The 13,953-nt window shown below is 37.3% G+C and overlaps 1 protein-coding gene across 6 annotated transcripts in view; it reads left to right on the forward strand.

The window, feature by feature from the left end:
• Nucleotides 1-13,953, forward strand: part of CORIN (corin, serine peptidase) — a 117,716-nt gene that overhangs the window by 13,785 nt on the left and 89,978 nt on the right. For all 6 annotated transcript variants that reach the window (XM_081875657.1, XM_081875654.1, XM_081875658.1 and 3 more), the window contains exons 2-3: nucleotides 10,486-10,630; nucleotides 13,503-13,931. In XM_081875657.1, the coding sequence (XP_081731783.1) occupies nucleotides 10,510-10,630; nucleotides 13,503-13,931 (550 nt within the window). In that variant the 5' untranslated portion in view covers nucleotides 10,486-10,509. The remainder of the gene's footprint in view (nucleotides 1-10,485; nucleotides 10,631-13,502; nucleotides 13,932-13,953) is intronic.

Raw genomic sequence — 13,953 nt, forward strand, 5'->3', positions numbered from 1 at the left:
TAACCGCAGCCTCACAGGCACGTAGATCATCTGTGCCTACTTTGCCTTCTGAGGTGGAAGCTGTTTCTCTGCCTCGGGCAGGGGAGGGAGAAACTGAGGAATTACAACTGGAAGATATGGCCTCAGGGGCAAGTACTGCTATCTTAGAGAAAATTTTCGAAAAATTAGAATCTTTGGATAAGAAAGTAGAATCTTTGGACAAGAAAGCCGATGAGCAAACATATAAAATTGAGCAGAACATAGAATGTTTAAATAAATTATCTGGACAAGTTGCACAGAATACTCAAGCAATCGGAGAATTGAAGGAGGCTGCAGGGGAAAATCGGAAATTGGCTGAAGATACCAGCCAAAAACTTGAAAACTTAGAACAAGAGGTAAGACCACTCTGTAAACAAGTAGGTGAACATCAGACCTATTTGTCCATGCTTGAACTGCGGAACAGGGAGAGCAATTTAAGGATAAGAGCAATACCAGAAGTGGAAGAAGGCAACCTAGCTGAGTTTTTGACTAAAGAATTTTCCAAATTTTGGAGTTTAGAGGAAAAGGACTTTAAAATCGTCTCGGCTTTTAGGCTCGGAAGACTTCTAAAGAAAGAGAAGCCCAGAGACTGTTTGATAATACTGAGGTCAAAGGAGGAAAGGGATAAGATTTTGGGCCTACACTACGGAAAGTCACTGGATATTTTGGACAAAAGAATTGAGATCTACAAGGATATTCCTAAACAACTGCTAGATCTTAGATCTAACTATTTGGAGTTGACAAGACTACTAAAGAAGAATTCAATCATCTTTAGGTGGGAATTTCCTCAAGGACTATCTTTTACTTTTAGAGGGAAGAAGATCAAAATCAGAACATCGGAAGATAGAGATAAATTTCTGAACGTATACGGAGAGGACCTTCACAAAGGAATTGACCAACTTCCAGGGCCTGAAACACCAGAGGAACCTGCACCCTTGGACCCTGAAGATCTTCTGAATAAGATACCACCCCTTGAAAAATAACCAGATTTATTCAGGATGTCTCTGCAACTTATGAGTTGGAACATTAATGGCTGCAACATCCCGGAAAAAAGGAGGAAAATTTTTCATATATTAAAAAAAGAACAATTGGATATTATCTGCTTACAAGAAACACATGTGACTAGGCTCCATAGAAAGGTGTTAATAAACAAAAGACTTGGTCAAGAATTTATATCTTCGGACAGAGTAAAGAAGCGAGGAGTGGTGATATATGCAAAAGAGAGCCTGTCACCTAAATTCTTATTCAAAGACGAACATGGAAGAATATTAGGAATTGAGATACAACATCAAGGAGAAAAGATTCTGATATTAGGAATTTATGCACCAAATGACGGGAAATCGGAATTTTACAAGAAGTTGCATGAGATCATGCTGGACTATCTGGACTACAACAACATCATTATGATGGGAGATATGAATGGGGTCGTATCGACAAATATGGATAAGTCACAAAATCAAAATGTCACAAAAGATGGCAGACTGCCAAAGACCTTTTTTGAAATGGCTGACAATATGGACTGGATTGACATTTGGAGAACTAAGAACCCCCTGGGAAGAGAGGGAACATTCTTCTCTGAAGCCCAACTGACTTGGACAAGAATCGACCAAATATGGATATCTAGAGGTCTGGCACCCAAGGTCAGAAAAGTGGAAATCTGCCCAAAGACCTGCTCCGACCATAATGCGCTGAAGATGGATATGACACTTTTGCCAACCGGCTCCTTTAGATGGAAGATGAATGATAGCTTGTTTGGAGATCAGGAGATCGTTAAGAAGGCCCAAAAAACTCTGAAGGACTATTTTGAAATAAATATGAACACTACGGTGGAAAAAAGAACTATCTGGGACGCAAGCAAAGCTGTGATGAGGGGGTTCTTGATACAACAGAACACTGTAAAGAAAAGAACACAAAATGAAAGGAAAGATAAGATTTTGCAGAAAATCAAAGAATTGGAGAAGAAATTAAGATCAAATCCGAAGTCACAGCCGATTCTGAGAGAAATTAAACTATATCAAGCTCAATATTCCAAATTGATAAACCAAGAAATAGAATGGAAGATTAAATTAATGAAACAAAAAACTTTTGAATCGGCAAATAAATGTGGGAAACTGCTAGCCTGGCAGTTGAAGAAGAGACAGAAATTAAATACAGTTACAAACCTAGAAATTGAAGGAAGAAATATCCAGAACCCCATGGAAATTAGAAAGTGCTTCCAGAGATACTTTAAAAAATTATACACTCAAGGGCCGCAAGATGAGGTTGAGATTAAACAATTTTTGGAAAGAAATGGACTAACAAAGTTGTCACAAAAAAACAGATTAATCCTGAATAACAAAATAACACAGCAAGAGATTGAACAAGCTATCCAGAACATGCAATTGGGCAAATCTCCAGGGCCAGACGGCCTGACCTCCAAGTATTATAAGACATTAAAAGACTATCTGATTCAACCATTGATGGAGGTCTGTAATGAAATTATGGAAGGGAAGAAGGCGCCGGAATCGTGGAAGGAAGCTTTTATCACATTGATACCAAAATCTGAAGCTGAAAAGACACAACTTAAAAACTATCGTCCCATCTCCCTTCTGAATGTGGATTACAAAATATTTGCAGACATTTTGGCAAGTAGATTTAAAAGAGTTCTTAATGAAGTAATTCATAAAGACCAGGCAGGCTTTCTCCCAGGCAGACATATGTTTGCAAATACTAGGAACATTATTGACGTTTTGGAACTTTTGCAAACAGATATAAATACAAAAGCAGTGTTAATTTTTATAGACGCGGAGAAGGCCTTTGACAATATTTCTTGGAAATTTATGAAGGGAAATTTGAATGAAATGGGAGTGGGACGGGGGTTTGAGAATGGGATTGACGCAATATATTCAGAACAAAAGGCTAAACTAATAGTTAACAATGTGGTTACAGAAGAGTTCAAAATTGAAAAAGGAACACGACAAGGCTGCCCGATTTCCCCTTTGTTATTTATTTCGGTTCTGGAGGTGCTCTTGAACTTAATCAGAGGGGACCGGTTGGTGGAAGGGATTCAGGTCGGAGCGAAACAATACAAATTGAAAGCTTTCGCAGATGACTTAGTTTTGACTCTGCAGGAGCCAGAATCTAGTACGAAAAGAGTATTACAACTGATACAGGATTTTGGTCGGGTGGCAGGATTTAAATTAAATAAACAGAAAACTAAAGTGTTGGGAAAAAATTTGACAGATATAGAGTCGGAACGGTTTCAGAGAGAAACAGAACTAACTATGGTTAAAAAAGTAAAATACCTAGGGGTAAACATAACAGCAAAAAACCTGAGTCTATTTAAGGATAATTATGAAAAATGTTGGTCTGAAATTAAGAGAGACTTGGATAGTTGGACAAAATTGAAGCTTTCTTTGTTAGGCCGAATTGCTGCTATCAAGATGAATGTATTGCCAAAAATGTTGTTTTTGTTTCAAACATTACAGATTGTGGACAAAACGGAGTGCTTCCGGAAGTGGCAGAAAGATATATCCAGATTTGTCTGGCAGGGCAAAAAGCCCAGAATTAAGTTTAAGATATTAACAGATGCGAAAGAAAGAGGGGGCTTTGCCCTGCCAGACTTAAAGTTGTACTATGAAGCCGCAGCTTTTTGTTGGCTAAAAGACTGGCTACTTCTCGAAGACACTGACGTGTTGGACTTGGAAGGTTTTAACAATGCTTTTGGTTGGCATGCATACTTATGGTATGATAAAGTTAAGATCAATAAGGCCTTTAAGAACCATATTGTCAGGAAAGCAGTGTTTAATGTCTGGACAAAATACAAAGACTTACTGGAAAATAAAACTCCAAGGTGGCTCTCACCTCTGGAGGCTAAGGCCCTAAAAAGACCCAATATGGAGGCCAAATGGCCAAAATATTGGGAAATATTAGAAAAAGATGGAGACAATTGGAAATTGCAGAGTTTAGAGAAAATGAAGGATAAGGTGCGAGACTGGTTACATTATGCTCAGATTAAAGAAGTTTTTAAAAATGATAAAAAGTTAGGGTTCCAGGTGGAGAAATCGAAGTTAGAAACTGAATTGTTAGAACCAAAGACTAAGGTATTATCTAGAATGTATAACTTGCTGTTAAAATGGAATACACAAGACGAAATGGTTAAATCGGCTATGATAAAATGGGCACAGGACATTGGGCATAACATCATGTTTGAGGACTGGGAAAGGTTGTGGACCACTGGGCTGAACTTCACCGCATGTAATGCTCTGAAGGAAAATGTAATGAAAATGATATATAGATGGTACATGACCCCAGTTAAACTTGCCAAAATATACCATTCGTCTGATAATAAATGTTGGAAATGTAAAGAAAACGAAGGAACATTCTTTCACCTCTGGTGGACATGCCCTAAGGTGAAGGTATTCTGGGAAATGATATATAATGAGCTGAAAAAGGTATTTAAGTATACCTTCACTAAGAAACCAGAGGCCTTCCTTCTGGGTATTGTCGGCCAGAAGGTGTTAAAGAAGGACCGAACATTCTTTATGTATGCAACAACGGCAGCAAGGATACTCATCGCAAAAAAATGGAAAACTCAAGATCTACCCACACTGGAAGAGTGGCAGATGCAACTGATGGACTATATGCAACTGGCCGAGATGACTGGCAGAATCCGTGACCTGGGAGAAGAGAAGATGGAGGAAGACTGGGAGAAATTCAAGAAGTATCTACAAAAACATTGTAATTTGGTTGAATGTTAAGAAGGATGCTAGATTATAAAAAATTGGCCACCACTAAATTAGATTTGAAATTTGATGATAAGTGAGACTAAAGAAAATATAAAACTTTTTGGAAGAAGTGCTAGATTATATTTGAATGTGTGGACATGAGATTGTAAACAAGTTGATAATTTGTTTGGAAAAAACTTTTAACGATGTAAATGGGAGCGGGAGACGCGAGGGAGTCCAAAGAAGTCATGAAATTATGTCTGTGATAGAAGTAAGATTGTTTATTATTTGTGCATTTATATTTAAAAACTTTAATAAATATTTATTAAAAAAAAAAAAATGAAAGTGACAAACTTAGACAAAATTTTTTTGATGACGTTTTGGATGATTTTGCTATAAGGAAGGCTAGAAAAAAACATTTTTAGTCTTACTGTATTTGATGGTTGTAGTTTACTTCATAATATGTTTTTAAAAACTAACTGTTTAATGAAAACATAAAGTAGATTCTAAAAGTGCCACACTGTCAGGTAATCATGATCATATTATTTACATTTCCCACGCAATATAATTTGTAAACTAAAGTTTTTTTTAAAAAAGAATAACATTACAACTTCATTTTCCTAAAAATTAATGCTTATTCCACAAAAGGTTTACAAAGTTCTGTTATTGCAAAAGTTTTTCAGTGTTAATTTTAACATTTATGCATTTTTTAAAATCACCGTGGCACTGTGGGTTAAACCACAGAGCCTAGGACTTGCTGATCAGAAGGTTGGCAGTTTGAATCCCCGCGACGGGGTGAGTTCCTGTTGCTCGGTCTCTGCTCCTGCCAACCTAGCAGTTCGAAAGCACGTCAAAGTGCAAGTAGATAAATAGGTACTGTTCTGGCAGGAAGGTAAACAGCGTCTCTGTGTGCTGCTCTGGTTCGCCAGAAGCAGCTTAGTCATGCTGGCCACATGACCCGGAAGCTGTACACTGGCTCCCTCAGCCAATAAAGCGAGATGAGCGCCGCAACCCCAGACTTGGTCACGACTGGACCTAATGGTCAGGGGTCCCTTTACCTTTACCTATTTGACAATAACATCTTATGTCCTTTAGAGGAGAAATTGTGAATTGCAGAATTTTAAACTGTCTTCATCCTTGGCTTCACTCAATTTTGTTTATAACGTTCTTCCTTTTTCTTCCAGTTGTGAGAGTGGGGGATTGGGAGGGGCCTCACAAATGGAGTAGCCTAGGGCCTCTCGTCATTTAAATTTGGGCCTGCAAAAAGCCTAATAGAATGCTCCACCTAGCCCATATTTCCCAGTGTTTTTTCAATTCTGTAGCTCTTTAATTGCTGTGGCCGTTTCATCAAAGAAGACTGCTCTGTTCCAAAATTCACTGTTTTCTGGACTTAAGGGCTCTTTTGTAAGCTATGTCTGTCTGGAGAGTTGTTTGTATATAAGCATTCATAGGGGGCTGCAAAGCCTGAACTTAATTGAGCAGATCCTATCAGCTCTTGGTTGTGGGGCAGATCTTATCAGCACTATTTTATTTGTAGTAAGAAAGTTTTGCTGCTCTAGTTAACAACAGTTGTCCTTGTTTCCAAACTTGAAGCAACTTCTATTTTGGTATATCAATGATTTAATCAGTCTATTCTTGTATGTATATTTGTGGTTATTGTCTTACTGCCTCTGTTGGTTGAGACAAATGCCTCAGGCAGTTGCATTCAGGGAGAGTTCTCTGTTCAGTGGGGCTATGGTTTGCACTTGTTGGTTTACAGCAGGCTGGGGAACCTGATCAGAAAGTCTATTTTCTTGCACTTCTCTTCTCATTCAGGGACTTCGGATAAGTGAATTTTTTAATAGCAGTTCTGGGCTTGCTGGTCCTTCAGCTTCATCTGAAGTATCGCATCTGTCAGCTTTCCAAGATGGGTCTGGTTTTGCAGCCCCAAGTCCAGCACTTCACTAGCTGTCACAGCGTGTCTGCTGCCTTGCTTGATATATCTTTTATGGAGGCCTCCAGTGGTTTTAGAGCCTTCTCCAATCTTTAAGCAAATCATGTGCAAACTTTTTAATTTGCTTAGCTAGTTCACCTGTCACTATATACTTCACTGAACTGGAGATTAGATGATAATCTCAGTGTTTTGCACCAAGACTGCCAGTTGCTAATCATTGCCCTTACATTTTCTTAATTCTCTTAATCTCAGCAGTTTATAAAAGGTTAACTGTTTACACATCTGTTTATATTTTTAAATGAAAAGCTTGAAATGAATGGAATTATTAATAACAGATGTAAAGATAACAATAGCAGTATGTGAAAACCAGCATGTCATATAGAATTTCCTCAGCTATTTTCAACTGTACAAAGACATATTTCTTGTTTAATTTATCAACATGGTACTAATTACATTCTCATAACAAACATAACATGTTGTTTATAATTGAGGACTTACTTATTGAAATGATGATTTAGGAAACAGCAACATTTTTGGACAGCTTCTTTCTGTGATTTTGCTAATGCCAAAAGTGAAAATATACAGTACTTTGTCCCTTTTAGAAATATCTGCCATTTTCTGTGCTATTACAATTTGTAAGGTTTTTCTTAAATAAAGAGAGGACAGAATTATTCTTATGTTCCACATACTGGCAAAAAGTGGAACAACATCGCCAAGTAGGTTATTATATCCAGGTTAGACTTTAGGATTTTAGTCTACATACAACAGCATGCAATACTGCATATGCAGCCTGAGGCAATGATTAGAGATGCACATTCTCATCAGTATTGCAATGCAGATGGAAGTGTGCGCCCCCCCCTCCATGCAGTAAAAATAACACCTGCATTTATCTCTTTTTTCTATTGATATATATATATTTATTTCAAGCTTAAAAGTTACATTTTGTTACTCAACACTTATATTAAGTTCTACATATTAATGACTTCCCACTCACTGATCATCAATGCTTATATTCAAGATTATAGACAATGGCATTTTATAATTCCACCATATCCAGTTTCATCCTCTTTAACAGGTTTCTCAATATGTTCTGCTATTTTTTCTTAATATTTAAACCCTGCTGTGGACTTCACCTATGGAAAATAATTTTTTTAAGGGTTTCCAGTCCTCTTTAAAGGATTCTGTTTATTGTGTCTCTTATCAGTGCCGTCAGTTTTGCCATCTCTGTATATTCCAAGGTTTTCACCAGCCATTCTTCTTTTGAGGGTATTCTCTCATCCTTCTGTGCATAGAGATTCCTTACCACAGTGGTTACATAGATAAATGCAGTTTAAGCTTGGAATAGATAAATGCAGTTTAAGTTTGGAATTTCACTTTCCAGTATCCCCAGCAGGAAGGCTTTCTTGAGAAAGATCAGTTTGAATTTTTTCCCTATTATATATCATGACTCAAAAGGCCGTGGCCTCCATGCAGGTCAGCCTCATGTGATAGAATGACCTCTTTCAATTCTTACATTTCCAACACTTGTTTGATACATTCTTCTACAATCGAGCTAGCTTCTTTGGTGTTAAATACCACCTGTACATCATCTTTCAAGCTATAACATGTTGTAAATTTCATACATGTTTTCCGAAGCTTTTCGCAGGTAGCAATAACTATATAGTGTCCAACATCTTTTGCCCACTTAATCATTTTTTTTATGTTCACCTATTGGTGATATCCATAGGTGTTTTTTTGTGTTCCAGAAGATCTTTATTCCTCCTCCACACCCCCAACAGACTCCTCCTTATATAATGATTAAGAAAGTCTTTATGTACTTTGACTTTGTCATGCCACAAATAGGAATGCCACCCATATCTTCTATCAATTCCTCCCAAATCCAGTAATCTAATCTTCATTAATGTTACCCACTCTTTTAACCAAGTTAAACATGCTCTTTCATGATGCAATTTTAAATTTGGTAAGGCTAAGCCTTCTCTTTCTTTTACATCTGTTAAATTATTGAAACTTATTATTGGTCTCTTCCCTTGTCAAATAATTGTAGTAATGTCTGTTTGCCATTGTTTAAAACATATTACTGAATTACTGCCACGGTCTGAAAGAGGAACAACATTTTAGGTAATACATTCTTCTTTACCACCGAAATTCTACCCATGAGGGACAGATGCATTCTTCTCCATCTCTGTAAATCCACTTTAACAGTATTCCATATTTTCACAGAATTGTTTTGAAACAACATTGCATTTTTGTCAACCAGACCAAGCTCACAAGGAAATCGGTCTTAATATCTTACTTCCATACACATACTGCTCCCTCAGTATAGTCTCCCTCATGTTGTACTCATGGCTTTGGAATTCACACTATTTTCAGAACTATTTCACCCCCTAAATATTAGCCACATTTATTATATAGGTTATTAATAAAAATGATATCCTGTAATTGGATTTGTTTAAAAAATGAAAAAATTGGAGTAGTCTTTTAACTCTGCATTACGTTTTATAATGCAACAGAGAAAATAATGGAACTTCTGTTCCAAGTTATTTCTTTCTTTCTGAGCATTTTGCCTTTACTCATTTTTTTAAAGCAAATGTTTAATGCAAGGATTAATGCTTGTCCATCATAGATATTTCAGTTCATAAGAATGCCAAAGAACAAAAATAATTTATCCTTTGTGGTTTTTACTGAAGCTATACAACAATGTTTGAAATTTAAGAAAGCAACAGCAGAGTTTACTAAGCCCTAATATTCACCAATAACTATGTTGAGCTTCTGAATATCCTTTCCAATTCTTCAAGGAAGACTCCAATACAATTCTTGTCATTCATTCACTGTTTCCATTGTAATGGACAAACCAAAACAATGAAATCGTCTTCAAAACCTGGGCTAAATCCGCACATTCTAAATTAACAGAACCACATGAAGCCTTGTTGTGAGAACAAGATAGCAAGTTGATTTACTGGACTGGGAGAAATGCCCAGATTTTGTGGGTGGTAAGGAGGAGGGGGATAGTATTAGGTTAGTGAAGAGGAATTGGTTTTTAAGGATGAAGGAATACTCACTTCCCAGGTTTGGTTGGTGGATGGCTGGAGTCTGTGAAAACCACTGTAGTATATACATTAGAATGAACCATGTAACTTGAGTCAGTATTGTTGACTTTTATAAGAGTCTTTTATATTGGATTTTATGAGAGATATTGTCCTTATTACATAGAATTTGTCTCCCAAAGAAGGCCTCCATATATTGGGCATTGTTTTGGCAGTGGGTAAATGTGCCCTCTATTTATCCCATCGCTGTTTGCCTCCAGCTAGTACAAAATAAATTTGTTTTAATGTTCTTGTTGTTCCTGCGTCAGAAATTGTATAATTTGAGGAGTTGTATTCAGCAGAGACCCCACCATCTGGGATTAATAATCTTGCTATTCTAATAAACACCTTGTAAAAGGTTGAGCATTTGCCCTACAATCCTAGGAAAAACAAAAAATATAGACTCTTTTTAAAAGGGAAAAATGTATTTTATATTAGCACTTCTAAATCTTTTAGGACAGCTATTTGGCTTTTGAGCCCCTCAATATATAGATTTTTTGTGTTTCCAGAAAAATATTTTCCCTCTCAAGGCCTTCAAAGCATTCCAGACATGTGTTTCCTTATAAGAGCATGTTGTCCAATCATCGCAAATGCATCATAAATTTATTTAATAAATATATTCTGTTGAGTATATTTTGCTTTGTTGAGTATATATTTGCTTTGTCACTATTATGTCATGGAGTAGCCATACTTAGATGCAACTTTTATGTTAGAAATTTAAAAACTAGTCATCTCTGTGTTTCAGGCCCCTGTAACAGATGAAGATAACATGGAGGATGGTTGCTCTCAGAAACTTGTCTCTGCCAAGTACCTTCGACTCTTGTTGCTAATATTGATTCCATGCATTTGTGCTCTTATACTTTTGCTGGTGATCCTTCTTACATTTGTGGGTAAGTACTACATTCATATGCAAGGACAAAAAGATGAGTGCAACGAACCTTGCTAGTAATTTAACTTAATAATGTAAAGTAGCACCGATAGCATTCTGTAATTTAAGAAAAAAGATGTTCAGTTATTAATTTCTTCTCTTGGTAGGCAAGAGGAATACTGCATTAATAGTTGTATGGTGAGCATATTTTGGGGTTTCATATCTCTGACCCATGGGTCACTTGATAACCACCTATGCTTGCACTAAGGTCTGAGCTTTAATGTTCATGAGAATCCTGCATTAAAGTTCATCAACCTGGGAAGGTAGCCCAATTAGGAGAAGGAAAGGTCTGATCCTAAATATCCACTGCCTTGTGGGAAAACTTTGGGAGAAGAAAAGGCTAAGGAGTAAACCCTACACAAATCTGGAGTGGAGTCCCTAAGATGGTTGGATGGCGTCTGCTATGCCTCTTTTTGGCAACTCCTGCAGCCAAGCTGGTGCCAAACGTATTTGGGTCACAACAGCAAGGCCAAAGGAGCGTGTGTCTTGATTTCAGGGCAGCCCAGGACCTTGTTTTCAGGGCTCAGCCCAGGAGATGATTTGCAATAAAACAATTTTATAGCCTCTGCATTTTTTGTTTAGATGAGCAAAAGAATCCAGCATTGCCGGGGGTTGGACTGGATGACCCTCGTGGTTCCTTCCAACTCTGATTCTATGATTGGTGAGCATCAGACTGTATTGTCTGATAACTGAGTCTAGGGATCCGTCTTTAAACAGAGAACAGACTGAAGGGAATTAAGATCAAGTAAGCTAACAAAGTAGAAACATGATATTCAAAGTGTATTTCTAGGAATAAAATAATCCTAACCCAAGATTCGCTGGGATGAGGGAGTTTTGATTTGACATGTGCTGGGCTTTCTCAGCTGAGTCAGGGCTGAGCTGGGTCTATGATGGCATAAGTCCCGCACCCTGTCTCAGACTGTGGAACTTAAGCTGATGTAACTTATACGTGTGTAAGTCCCCAAAGAGGGGTGTTCTGGGGGCCTGATAGGAGTTAGGTGGGGCAATGAGAATCCTATTCCAACACCTTTCAGCTTAGTCATGTGATTTAGCAACCCAATGGAACTTAGGCTACAGAAAAGGTGGTGTAAATCCAATTCTTCCTACAGAGTTTGGAATAGGAGTAATTTATGTTGAATTTCTGTAGTTAGAAGAGCTCTGCAACTAAAAAAACTTTATACTTGTTACTTTTATTACCCACATCAACACATTTATTTTATGTAGGCTGTCTTGTTGGCTCATACATTAAAAGAAATATTAAAAAGAAAGATAGGAAGAATTTAGTAAATACATATGAACAAGTAATTAATAGCTCATGCTTTTAGAAATAAATTACACAGTTTTAGAAATAAAGATAATTACCATGGGATCAAGTAGTGTGCTGTGGTGAGATTGTAGTTAAGAAATCCTCAATACAGTTGAAATTTCTTTACAAATAAAACATATGCTGTAAGTCTCTGAGAAGCTGGCACGACTAAAATACACATAACCCCATTTGTATTTTTTATGTTGATCACACATTTTCATGTAATATGCATAGTAGATACTTATAAGGACAAAGCATTTGTGGGTTAAAAACAGAACCTGAATGCTCCAGAGGAATCACACAGGGCCCTGTTTTCTAGGGTTGTGCATCTGCTCCAGACAAATCTTGGATTCCAGTAAGAATTATGCTGATTCATGCTGATCTAGTATTTGTCTGGACTGTGTCAAGGTGGTCCTAGATCCCCTTGGTTCGTATCCCCGTAGAGTGATCTTGAGCTGTCAGAAGGGGGTGATCAGGCGGCAAGGGAGGGAGGAGACAGCACAGGTTACAGTCTCTGCCTGCATGTCTCCTCCTTCCCTTATCCCCTGATGCTGACTGAGTTGTTTAATTGGGGCTTTAAATCCTGTTTAAACATTAGGACTGTGCAAGGCCTCCATTTCAGTTAAGGGCCTGAATAGGGTCTGGGTCAGAAAAGGACCAGAGCAGAGATGCTAAACTGAGACCTGAACTGAACTGGGGAATGACTTGCACTGCCCTACGGTTTACCACTCCTCACCCCCACCCCGGAATAAGGGGATGTTTTAGAGAATGTCAATTTTATTTTTTGAAAAAAAGAAAGAAAATAATTTGGAATATGAAAATGGAAACCCAAATAAGTCATTTATAGGTTTGAACTTTAAACTGCATAATGCTCTACATAGCAAACAATGTCTGTCTGGCATTTTAAATGTTTTTTAAAAAACAATTTCTATTGGTTTTTAAACAAAAACAAATACAAGAACCATTAAGCACTTATCCAGCAGTACATTGAATGGTGTTTGTTCTATCAATTGACTCTAGATATAAACAATGTTTAAACATATTGCTTAATGTAACCTCTCCACTGAAAATATTGAGCAGTTGATATAACAAGGTCTTGATTTTGGTCATTAACATAATTAAAGAAAGGGTCCACATTTCTTGGAAATCCGTTTCCACATTTCTGTTTGTTATGCCTTTAATTGCCCTTCTGTGTCTGGTGAGATGCTCAGACATTGCTGTATCCCAGATATTATTTTCCCATATGTTCATTTTAAATTTTATTAAGGGGGAAGTACATTTGTCTATAGAGCTACAAAGTGTCTTTTAAAAGATACAGATGGCAATGTACACAATGGAAGGAAAATCAGAACACTGATGCCTAGAATTAAACAAACAAAAAACCCTTATCCTCTCCTGCCTTCTATTCTATAGCTTCCAACTACCTACAGGATCTCTTCCAGTAGGTAGTGTATGGGATGTTCATTCTTGTTCAGTGAATTTTGTCAGGTTCTCTGGTTTATGTTCTATGATTTTTCCTTCCATTCAGGTGTGTTGGGGAAAAAATGCTTACATTCAAATGAAAGCGACTTACTTCACCCTGATGGTGACACTGAAATGCCTGATACTCTTTTTCCAAACATGACTGAAGGTCGTTCAAATGTTGTTCCATCTATGGGGAACAAAATACAACCACCATCTTGGACCACAAACCCATTATTTCACCTTGACCAAATACATAAAAACTTCAGTATACATAAGGGAGCTGCACAGGTTGCCTCACAAACCCCATCACTGAAAACAGGTGAAAAGATTTTGACCAAAACTCCTGGAGACAACTCCCAGTCATCAACCAATACAAGAGATGAAACTCTACAGTCCACAGACACATCTGTGAAGATCATAGGCAAGAATTCATCTTTTTCTATCCTGAAACCTACCAGCCCATCTACTGTGCAGCAAATAGATTTGAAAAAAAGTAAGTTTATATTAATATGGAT

Source organism: Podarcis erhardii (assembly GCF_964252035.2).
Source record: "Podarcis erhardii genome assembly, chromosome: 9".
Classification (NCBI taxonomy): domain Eukaryota; kingdom Metazoa; phylum Chordata; class Lepidosauria; order Squamata; family Lacertidae; genus Podarcis; species Podarcis erhardii.